Source organism: Eretmochelys imbricata, chromosome 7 (genome assembly GCF_965152235.1).
Source record: "Eretmochelys imbricata isolate rEreImb1 chromosome 7, rEreImb1.hap1, whole genome shotgun sequence".
Taxonomy (NCBI): domain Eukaryota; kingdom Metazoa; phylum Chordata; order Testudines; family Cheloniidae; genus Eretmochelys; species Eretmochelys imbricata.
The window spans coordinates 45,519,782-45,532,325 of NC_135578.1; the positions used below are offsets into that span (position 1 = coordinate 45,519,782).

General features: G+C 42.5%; 1 protein-coding gene across 1 annotated transcript in view; it reads left to right on the top strand.

The window, feature by feature from the left end:
- The window catches only part of DOCK3 (dedicator of cytokinesis 3), a 608,598-nt gene that overhangs the window by 102,051 nt on the left and 494,003 nt on the right, over positions 1-12,544 (top strand). The window contains exon 3 of the mRNA XM_077821606.1: positions 4,517-4,600. Coding sequence (XP_077677732.1) covers positions 4,517-4,600 — 84 coding nt within the window. The remainder of the gene's footprint in view (positions 1-4,516; positions 4,601-12,544) is intronic.

Consider the following 12,544-nt stretch of genomic DNA (forward strand, 5'->3'; position numbering starts at 1 on the left):
TGGTCCCAGGTCGCATGCCGCTGCCCCTCCCCCCCCCAGTGCCAGCAGGGGTCCTGGGCCATGCGCTGCCACCCATCTTCCCCCCAGCACCTGCAGTGCCCCAACTCAAGTTTTAGTTAGAGGTATATAGTAAAAGTCATGGACAGGTCACGGGCCATGAATTTTTGTTTACTGCCCGTGACCTGTCCATGACTTTTATTAAAAATACCCGTGACTAAAATGTGGCCTTACTTATGAGACCATGTCTAACCCCACAGCAGCCCCACACGGTCTGTCTCCCCATATCTTGACCTGACCCGACAGATGCTGTGAAGAAGGCAGGCTGTTTCTCTTTCTTATCATAGCTGGGGCTGGCAGGAGTGGCTGCTGTGTTTTAGCACCACAGCGCCCCTCTGGTGGGCAAAAGATGGAAATGCAGCAACTTTACAGCAGTTGCTATTTTCTGGGGGAAAAAAATTAAAAATGTGCGTTCAGTGGCACAGAATTCCCCCAGGAGTAAAACCGTGAAACTGGCTTGTGTGTCTTATGTGTAAAATACTTGGCCTATGCAAATAGCAGGGTGAAGCAGGGTATCAAGAGGGAATTGTTAGCTACAGGTTACCCACCATCCCAAACAAGACAAGCTAACAAGTAAAAAACCAAGGCCACAAAAACAGATCAGTATGGTTAAAAACAACGAATGGAAGCAATGGGCTGACGGAAGTAAACAGATTAAAGTAAATTTTATCAGGATAAGCAAAAATATATTAGTCTAGGTTATATGCAGTGTAGCTGTCACCATGTCTGTTAGTTCAGGTTTAGTTATTGTGATTTGTGCATGAGAATGCTTTAACTAGAGATTTAGAATACATAGGCACACAGATGAGGTCACTTGATAAGCTGAATCTGCACAGTTTCAAAATGGGATGACAGACAGATCATTAACAATGAGAATGGAGAAGATGAAGGGTTGAACGTAGCAGAGAACAGAGACATGAAAGAGTCACCCTGTTTCCAAGCGAGGTAACATGATCAATTACTTTTCTTGACATATCTGTTTTTGCATGTATATGTAATTCTTAGGTGATAACAGCATTGTCTTAAAATGTACATAATAAAGGCTAAAAGAAACTGTTTAAGACTAAATTGAGATAGATCTAGTTTTTCATACAACAAAGTGTGTATAAAAAAAACAAAAAACAAACAAACCCAAAAGCCACACAAATATTTCAGCTTTTCAGAGAGACAGTTTTGTAAAATATTGGAGGAAAAGAAGTTACCTAGAAGGTAAAGCAGAGGCTCTCCAACTGGGGGTAGGGAGGTGCGGAATGTATTCTGGAGGTGAGGGAGTAAGAAGCTTTAGGGGGAAAAAATTACTATGCACATTCAGAGCTGGGAGGCTAGAGAGCGGTGGCTGCTGGCTGGGCACCCAGCTCTGAAGGCAGTGCTGCTGTCAGCAGCAGCAGAGAAGAAAGGGTGGCATGGCAATACTATAACATACCCCCTTTACTTCTCTGCTGTTGTTGGCAGCTGCCCTGCCTTTAGAGCTGGGCTCCTGGTCAGGCACCTCTGCTCTGCCTGCAGCACTGGGTGGCTGGAGAGCGGCAGTTGCTGTCTGGGTACCTGGTGGGGGACATAAACTGCTACAGACATGAAGAAGGGAGTGCGATCAAAGACGTTTGAGAACCATTGCTATAGCATATTGATCGGAGCCTATAACTTAAGGATGTTGTAACTAGTCTCGATAACTTTATTCTGCTTTGGTGCTTAGTATTTTGGTAGTTATCCTCAATAACAGGACCTATTTATAATAATTCCCCTGTGATTGAAAGTGAATCCAATGGATTGAGAATACTTTAATGTGATTTAAAGGATTTTTGCACTATTGCCCCAGCCAGGCTTTAAGTCACTCTGAGACTCCTCCAGTCCTGGAGCTGTCTGGATGCTTGTACTGTCTGACATAATTTAGAAGAGTGAAGTCTGCTCTAGCCTATAGTGGCTGCCACTAGACCCAAGGAGCAGTTATAATTGCTGGGGTTTGGGGGGAGAAGTCCAACCATGACCCTTTTTTCTTGTCTGTGCACACTGCATAGAGATCTTCAGGAAGCAGGAAGAGGCGCAGATTCTATTGTATGTAGGTTCTTATACTTCCATCATTACTGTAGAATCTGAGCAGTTTCCGTTAGTGCAGTGGTTCCCAAACTTTAACAACCTGTGAATGCCTTTCACTAAAATGTCAAGTCTTACGAATCCCCTCCTAAAAATGAATATTTCCAGGGATTTTCTCCTTTACCTGCGTATAAATTATAAAAGCAGTGATCTTGGAAATATAAAATTTGTTTTTGTGATATGCTTATTACACACTATTTATTATTTATCATTACAGTATTTTTATTACATTATGAAAACAGCAACACTCTTCCAAGATCTCACTTTCATAGCTTGTATCACTTTGAATAAACCTGTTATAAGACAAGGCTCCTATATTTCATCAAGGAGTATCAGATGTGAAACAGCATGGAGGTATTTAAAAAGCCAACTCAAAAAGTTCCTCCTACACAAGCATTGAGGTCTTGAGCAGTCCAGGCAAACAACGCACGTTACAACAAAGCTTAAACTTGTTGTTTATAATAATTTTAAAAACAATACTAGCTGCCTATTTAATTTTAAAAACAGCAAAAAATATCCATCTCCCTTTCCATTTCTTATAAGGAGTTTTGAAGTTTAAATCTCCTCAGTGTGATAGATATGCTTGCTTTGATCTGCTTAGCTCTTGGAAGTCCAGGGGCTCCAGGCTGCTGGCCCCATGCTGCCCAGAGTTCCTAGGGACAGCTCTGTCCACCATTAGGGAGTTTTCCCCTGGGAACCCCCTGTAACATTTCGCAAACCCTGAGGGGTTCACGAACCCCAGTTTGGGAACCACTGCATTAGTGCATTAAGCAGTGTGACTAACCTGATCATGTGGTTTGTTCCTCTCTCATCCTCTCCACAGGGGGGAAATTGTGTGGGCAGTGAAGTTTTTGTTTTGCTAGAATTTAGGTTTTAGTTTTTTAAAATATACACAGTGTTACATCTTAGAGAAGGTTGAAGAAGTGCAATTTGCACTTGGAGCAGAATATGGTGATGTTTGATGGTCCATAGTTCTCGTGGGAGTTTGTTCCACAGTATCAGACCAGCCTCTGAGAAAAATATGCCTTCTGCATGGATGGGCTTTATACACAGGACTCTCTACAGTGGCTCTTTGTCATATGAAAATGCCTGTATGAAGTAAAGAAGTGAGAAGCAGGTCAACTGAATAGGAGAATTAGGCCCATAGTCTTGAGTTTAATTTTAAAGGAAAAGATATTTCCTTACTTATGGGCAAACATCTGAAGTTTTAGCCTGAGTACATTATTCCCCACTGGAGGTCACTATTTCAACTCATGGTTTCCCATTATAAATCTCAGCTTTGTGTGTAAAATGTATATACAAGATGTGTTTATTGTCCGTGTATATATAAATCATCTTAAAGTTAGTTCTCCAGGAGAAAGTGGGTTTTCTGTTTTCTCCATTTTTTAATAAACAAATCTTTGATGTGTCCATAATGACACTTATAGATACAAAGGTTTTTAAAAGAATGATCATATTTATATGTAATCCTAGTTACTGTTGACATGACCTATTAATGTTAAAAATAAAAAATACAACCCTCCCCCCTTCCAGAAAAAACTCCCAAACAAACAGTAGCCATGCCACTATGGCATTTTAACAAGTATCATGGGTAAGGAAGACTGTTACGCATTTCCAACAAATAATTCCTTTCTTGTTAGATTTGAGGCTCTGAGTGGTGATTTATTTTATTTATATTTTCCTATGTTCATTTTTAAGATAGGACATTTCATAAAGTGATTTTTCTTAATTTAGTTCTACAGTAATTAACCAATAAAAAACCTGGAAGAAAAGACACAACAATTAAAGCTGTCGTCTCTAAATTATTAAAGCTGTATAACCTATTCAATATTTCTAAACAAAAAACATTCTCTAATAGCCTTAAATCATAAGTATCTAAAAATAACAGCTTTCCTATATTAAATTAGCGCCAGACCATGTTTGAACATGAATAGAAATGTTGGAGAAGAGTAATCTTTGCAATCTACCTCCCTTTTTATGTACATTAATGCTCAAGAAGAATAATCCTGATCCAAATAAAATCAGTGCTGTTTCTTGCACTTGGTAAGTTGTATAGATGAAGTAAATCTTGGTATATAGCATGAGTTCATCTGGGATCAATTATTAAAAATGATTGAGATCTTCCTCAACCTAGATTTTCCCCCCACCCCCAAAAGTATGGATAATTTTTAAACATAATAGAGTTCAAGGTTGTGGTAAGAGGGGGAAGGATGTACAAGAGGAAGTAATAGCAAAATGGGAAAGATTTTTTTTTGAGCAGATATGTAACAGCTCTTTGTGTATAAATAAATTAAGCTAACATGTGAGTCTCCTTTGTTTTAAGAATAAAACAAGACAATATGTAACCTTTATCTTTTGTTTTTTCTAGTGATATGCAGCTTCCGAGGATCTATACCACAAGGCTTAGTCTTGGAACTAGGAGAAACTGTCCAGATCTTGGAAAAATGTGAAGGTTAGTATGATGGATTGGAATGTGGGTGTGTTTCCTAAAGATAAATCTTATTTGCAGTAGAAATAGATAAACAAATTTACAGTTGAGGATTTTAATTAATCATTTTGGGACCATGATGTATCAGATCATCAAAATACTCTGATAAAACCTCATTTGACCCACTTTCCATAGGAAAGACTAGAGCATTACTGGCAGTAATCCGGTCTGATAGGAGGTCAGCGTGTTTAAGTAAACCATCTGTCCAGAAAATGTTCGAACCCTGACTTGAGAGTTTTATGGTTATTGAGTTCAGTGGTAAATTTTCATCATGTTGACTTTTGAACAAATACCTAGATTTCCAATCATATTTTGTAGTTTTTATCCCCTTCCTATTAAGTTGAGCTTACCACTATTATTTATTTTCCATAAGTATTTGAAAATGTGCTTACTGAAATATATTAGTGATTTGGTTGGGACCAAGACTGAAAAAGAATAGTTTGTTGAAGTTATTGATTTATGTAGGAGAGTGTTTTACAGTTAACCTTCTTTACCTTCTTTTTACCCTTAAAAGTATATGCCATTTCCAGTACATTACAGCAATAGCAGTTGTTCTCTCTGTTTGAATATATACATATAGGGTCCAATCCTGCTGCTTTTTTACTCATGGGAATAAACCAGTTGAAGTCAGTGCTGCTAATCACATGTGAAAAGGATTTGTCTCCTATCATACAGAAAAAGCAAGCAACCGTAAATTATTTGTTTGTAATACCATTGAGGCATACTTTTGACAACATAAAACACGAGAGGACATGTTTCACTAAAACCTCTGAGATGGAATTATAGATTCTTAATCCAAAGATGTCTTCAAAAAAATTAATCCAGGTCCCAGATCTATAGTTATGAATCTGAGTTGCAGATCCATGGGCCATTCAGTCTTTTGTTTTCTCTCTAACTTCCATGAATAGGAATGTAATTCGTGAATGTTGCATCACAGCAAAGAACAATTAGGATTTTTTAAAAAAATATAGATTGCAGTGCATTAAAATTTACTCAGTCAGTAGTTTAGCATAGTTTAACAATATAACATTTTAGCCATAGACCACTGAGCATACTACAGTAAATACAAATTTTAAATTGATAACTCCAAAAAAATTAGAATTTTAAAAGCACAAATTAAAAACAAAAGATTTAACCTTCCCCCAAATCAATTATACCTTTAAAATCACTACTCCTAAAACATTGTAAGAAAATAAGATTAAAAAAATTAGGAGTACAATATTTCATTTTGGTTAAGTGGCCTCTGTCTCACAAGTTTGTTCTTATGTTATGGCCAACCAGGCAAATAAGATAACAGTCTGTATAACTGAAATGTTTTCAGTGCATAACAAGTATACTGATTTCTGAGCTAATGCGGTAAAAGGCATGTAGGCCAAGAATAGAAATAGCCATTTATTTCTCAGGTGGCAGTATAGGTTACAAGACTATAAATAGGTTTCAGAGTAGCAGCCATGTTAGTCTGTATCCGCAAAAAGAAAAGGAGGACTTGTGGCACCTTAGAGACTAACAAATTTATTTGAGCATAAGCTTTCGTGAGCTACAACTCACTTCATCGGATGCATTCAGTGGAAAATACAGTGGGGAGATTTATATACACAGAGAACATGAAACAATGGGTGTTACCATGCACACTATAAGGAGAGTGATCAGGTAAGGTGAGCTATTACCAGCAGGAGAGTGGTGGGTAGGGGGAACCTTTTGTAGTGATAATCAAGGTGGGCCATTTCCAGCAGTTGACAAGAATGTCTGAGGAACAGCGGGGGGCGGGGAATAAACATGGGGAAATAGTTTTACTTTGTGTAATGACCCATCCACTCCCAGTCTTTATTCAAGCCTCAGTTAATTGTATCCAGTTTGCAAATTAATTCCAATTCAGCAGTCTCTTGTTGGAGTCTGTTTCTGAAGTTTTTTGGTTGAAGAATTGCCACGTTTAGGTCTGTAATCGAGTGACCAAAGAGATTGAAGTGTTCTCCGACTGGTTTTTGAACGTTATAATTCTTGACATCTGATTTGTGTCCATTTATTCTTTTACGTAGAGACTGTCCAGTTTGACCAATGTACATGGCAGAGGGGCATTGCTGGCACGTGATGGCATATATCACATTGGTGGATGTGCAGGTGAATGAGCCTCTAACAGTGTGGCTGATGTGATTAGGCCCTGTGATGGTGTCCCCTGAATAGATATGTGGACACAGTTGGCAACAGGCTTTGTTGCAAGGATAGGTTCCTGGGTTAGTGGTTCTGTTGTGTGGTGTGTGGTTGCACCCACCCAGCAATATTGTTAATCTATCCAACTATACTCTTAGCCCAGCAGAAGAATCTGTCCTATCTCAGGGCCTCTCCTTCTGCCCCTCCACCCCCACGAATATGATACACTTCTGTGGTGACCTAGAATCCTATTTTCGACGTCTCCGACTCAAGGAATATTTCCAACACACCTCTGAACAACATACTAACCCACAGAGACTTTCCTACCAAGACTACAAAAAGAAGGATTCTAGGTGGACTCCTCCTGAAGGTCGAAACAACAGACTGGACTTCTACATAGAGTGCTTCCGCCAACGTCCACGGGCTTAAATTGTGGAAAAGCAGCATCACTTGCCCCATAACCTCAGCCATGCAGAACACAATGCCATCCACAGCCTCAGAAACAACTCTGACATCTTAATCAAAAAGGCTGACAAAGGAGGTGCTGTTGTCATCATGAATAGGTCGGAATATAAACAAGAGGCTGCTAGGCAGTTCTCCAACACCACTTTCTACAAGCCATTACCCTCTGATCCTACTGAGGGTTACCAAGAGAAACTACAGCATTTGCTCAAGAAACTCCCTGAAAAGGCACAAGAACAAATCTGCACAGAGACACCCATGGAACCCCAACCAGGGGTATTCTATTTGCTACCCACAATCCATAAACCTGGAAATCCTGGACTCTCCATCATCTCAGGCATTGGCATCCTGACAGCAGGATTGTCTGGCTATGTAGACTCCCTCCTCAGGCCCTACGCTACCAGCACTCCCAGCTATCTTCGAGACACCACTGACTTCCTGAGGAAACTACAATCCATCGGTGATCTCCCTGAAAACACCATCCTAGCCACTATAGATGTAGAAGCCATCTACACCAACATTCCACATAAAGATTGACTACAAGCCATCAGGAACAGTATCCCAGATAATGTCACGGCAAACCTGGTGGCTGAACTTTGTGACTTTGTCCTCACCCATAACTATTTCACATTTGGGGACAATGTATACCTTCAAATCAGCGGCACTGCTATGGGTACCCACATGGCCCCACAGTATGCCAACATTTTTATGGATGACTTAGAACAACGCTTCCTCAGCTTTCGTCCCCTAATGCCCCTACTCTACTTGCGCTACATCTTCATCATCTGGACCCATGGAAAAGAAGCCCTTGAGGAATTCCACCATGATTTCAACAATTTCCATCCCACCATCAACCTCAGCCTGGACCAGTCCACACAAGAGATCCACTTCCTGGACACTACAATGCTAAGAAGCGATGGTCACGTAAACACCACCCTATACCGGAAACCTACTGACCGCTATGCCTACCTACATGCCTCCAGCTTTCATCCAGACCACACCACACGATCCATTGTCTACAGCCAAGCTCTACGATACAACCACATTTGCTCCAACCCCTCAGACAGAGACAAATACCTACAAGATCTCTATCAAGCGTTCTTACAACTACAGTACCCACCTGCTGAAGTGAAGAAACGATTGACAGAGCCAGAAGAGTACCCAGAAGTCACCTACTACAGGACAGGCCCAACAAAGAAAGTAACAGAACGCCACTAGCCGTCACCTTCAGCCCCCAACTAAAACCTCTCCAACGCATCATCAAGGATCTACAACCTGTACTGAAGGACGACCTATCACTCTCACAAATCTTGGGAGACAGGCCAGTCCTTGCTTACAGACAGCCCCCCAACCTGAAGCAAATACTCACCAGCAACCACACACCACACAACAGAACCACTAACCCAGGAACCTACCTTTGCAACAAAGCCTTTTGCCAACTGTGTCCACATATCTATTCAAGGGACACCAACACAGGGCCTAATCACATCAGCCACACTATTAGAGGCTCGTTCACTTGCACATCTACCAATGTGATATATGCCATCATGTGCCAGCAATGCCCCTCTGCCATGTACATTGGTCAAACTGGACAGTCTCTACATACAAGAATAAATGGACACAAATCAGATGTCAAGAATTATAACGTTCAAAAACCAGTCGGAGAACACTTCAATCTCTTTGGTCACTCGATTACAGACTTAAAAGTTGCAATTCTTCAACAAAAAGACTTCAAAAACAGACTCCAATGAGAGACTGCTGAATTGGAATTAATTTGCAAACTGGATACAATTAATTGAGGCTTGAATAAAGACTGGGAGTAGATGGGTCATTACACAAAGTAAAACTATTTCCCCATGTTTATTCGCGCCTCCCCCCCCCCCCGCGCTGTTCCTCAGACGTTCTTGTCAACTGCTGGAAATGGCCCACCTTGATTATCACTACAAAAAGTTCCCCCTACCCCCCGCTCTCCTGCTGGTAATAGCTCACCTTACCTGATCACTCTCCTTACAGTGTGCATGGTAACACCCATTGTTTCATGTTCTCTGTGTATATAAATCTCCCCACTGTATTTTCCACTGAATGCATCCGATGAAGTGAGCTGTAGCTCACGAAAGCTTATGCTCAAATAAATTCGTTAGTCTCTAAGGTGCCACAAGTCCTCCTTTTCTTTTTAAGACTATAAATAGTGTGTTAAGTCTGCAGCCTGGAGAAACCTACATGGACAAAGATGATGGTCTCTCAAAACCAGCATAACTCCCTTCTTTCCAAATAGGCCCTTTGCAAAGTTTGAAACAGAGACCTCTAAACATACAGTTTGAAATACTCAAATATTTCTCATAGCTATATATATTTTTTGTTGGAAAGTTACGGAGATATTTGTTGTATGAACAACTGCCACATCCAATTGTTTACAGTTATATTCTGCTCTGAGCTTATTAAGGTTTTCTCACTTTTGCCGACAGTGCTAACCAAGACAAATTCCAAAAAGCCCAAAGAATGGAGGGAATAGCGAACTTGCAAAAGCCAAGGGAATGTCAGAGGGTATACCTTGCTGAGCTTTTCCTCCACACATAACTATGGCAGGTGCTGTCCATTCATATGCTACATACAGAGCCAATAAATATTAAGGCATTTGGCTTTTGTTGAAATAGCATATTCTTCTTCGAGTGCTGTCCCTGTGGGTGCTCCACTCCAGGTGAGGGTGTGTCCTGGCGCCGTTGATCAGAGATCTTTGGTAGCAATGCCTGGTCGGGACGCACGCGCTCAGCTTCTGTCTAGGGTGTTGTTAGGGTGCGCATCCTGCACCCCCCTCAGTTCCTTCTCAACCATCCTTGAAGACGGGACTCAGGGCAGTGCTCATCTCTTACCTGGTTGCTGTAGGAAATAAGGAGAGAAAAATAGAAATAGCTAGCGATTTCCCAGTTCTCCCTTTGCTTTAGCATAGTTTGTTAGTTTCCAAAAAAAAAAAAAATCCTCAAGTTAGGCCTTGACTACACTACGAAATTGGGTTGAATTTATAGAAGTCGGTTTTGTAGAAAGTGTTTTTATACAGTTGATTATGTGTGTCCCCACACAAATGCTCTAAGTGCATGTAGTCGGCGGTGTGTGTCCACAGTACTGAGGCAACCGTCGACTTCCGGAGTGTTGCACTGTGGGTAGCTATCCCACATTTCCTGCAGTCTCCGCCACCCATTTGAATTCTGGGTAGAAATCCCAATGCCTGATGGGGCTAAAACATTTTCACAGGTGGTTCTGGATATATATCGTCAGGCCCTCGTTCCCTCCCTCCCTCCATGAAAGCAACGGCAGACAATAATTTCGCGCCTTTTTTCCTGGGTTACCCGTACCATGGCAAGCATGGAGCCCGCTCAGCTCACCGTCACCATATGTCTTCTGGATGCTGGCAGACATGCTACTGCATTGCTACACAGCAACAGCTTATTGCCTTTTGGCAGCAGACAGTGCAGTATGACTGGTAGCCATCATCAACGTAGTCCAGGGTGCTCTTTTAACTGACCTCGATGAGGTCAGGGGTGCCTGGGCAAACATGGGAGTGACTCAGCCAGGTCATTTCCCTTTTAAGTTTCGTCTCATGGCAATTCAGTCCTACTGGCAGTGCACTGTCTTGTAATCAGCAGCCAGGAGAAGACGATGGCCAGCAGTCATACTGCACCGTCTTCTGCCGAGCAACCAGGAGATGACGATGGCTAGCGGTCATACTCCACAGTCTGCTGCCAGCAAGATGTATAAAGATAGATGAAGTGGATCAAAACAAGAAATAGACCAGATTTGTTTTGTATTAATTTTCTCCTCCCACCCTCCGTGAAATCATCGGCCTGCTAAACCCAGTTTTGAGTTCTATCCTTGAGGTTTTAAGTTCTGTCCTTGAGGGTGCCATTCTGTTTCTCGCAAAGCCACCCCCTTTGTTGATTTTAACTCCCTTAAGCCAACCCTGTAAGCCATGTTGTCAGTCACCCCTCCCTCCGTCAGAGCAACGGCAGACAATCGTTTCGGGCCCTTTTCCCTTGATTGCCCGAGCAGGAGCAGATGCCATAGCACAGCAAGCATGGAGCCCGTTCAGCTCACTGCAGCAGTTATGACCATTGTAAACATCTTGCACATTATTGTGCAGTGTATGCAGAACCAGCACCTGAAAAAGTAGGCGACGAGGCAACAGCAGCGCAGTGATGAGGACATGAACACAGATTTCTCTAAAACCGCGTTCCCCCGCAATTTGGAGATCATGGTGTTACTGGGGCAGGCTCATGCCATGGAACGCCGATTCTGGGCCTGGGAAACAAGCACAGAGTGGTGGGACCGCATAATGTTGCAGGTCTGGGATGATTCCCCAGTGGCTGCGAAACTTTCGCATGCGTAAGGCACTTTCATGGAACTTTCTGACTTGGTTTCCCCTGCCCTGAAGCGCAAGAATACCAAGATGAGAGCAGCCCTCACAGTCGAGAAGTGAGTGGCAATAGCCCTGTGGAAGCTTGCAACCCCAGACAGCTACCAGTCAGTCAGTAATCAATTTGAAGTGGGCAAATCTACTGTGGGGGCTGCTGTGATCCAAGTAGCCAACACAATAATTGAGCTGCTGCTATCAAAGGTAGTGACTCTGGGAAATGTGCAGGTCATAGTGGATGGCTTTGCTGCAATGGGGTTCCCTAACTTTGGTGGGGCTATAGACGGTCCCAAGATAGGGATATGCATTCTGGACCACCAGGGCAGCCAGTACATAAACCACAAGAGGTACTTTTCAATGGTGCTGCAAGCATTGGTGGATCACAAGGGAGGTTTCACCAGCATCAGTGTGGGATGGCCGGGAAAGGTGCATGACGCTCGCGTCTTCAGGAACTCTGGTCTGTTTAAACGGCTGCAGGAAGGGATTTACTTCCCAGACCAGAAAATAATTGTTGGGGATGTTGAAATGCCTATAGTTGTCCTTGGGGACCCAGCCTACCCCTTAATGCCCTGGCTCATGAAGCCGTGCACAGGCACCCTGGACAGTAGTCAGGAGCTGTTCAGCTATAGGCTGAGGAAGTGTAGAATGGTGGTAGAGTGTGCATTTGGACGTTTAAAGGGTCGCTGGCGCAGTTTACTGACTCGGTTAGACCTCAGCGAAACCAATATTCCCATTGTTATTGCTGCTTGCTGTGTGCTTCACAATCTCTGTGAGAGTAAGGGGGAGACGTTTATGGCGGGGTGGGAGGTTCAGGCAAATCGCCTGGCCACTGAATACTCACAGCCAGACACCAGGGTGGTTAGAAGAGCACAGCAGGAAGCGCTGCGCATCAG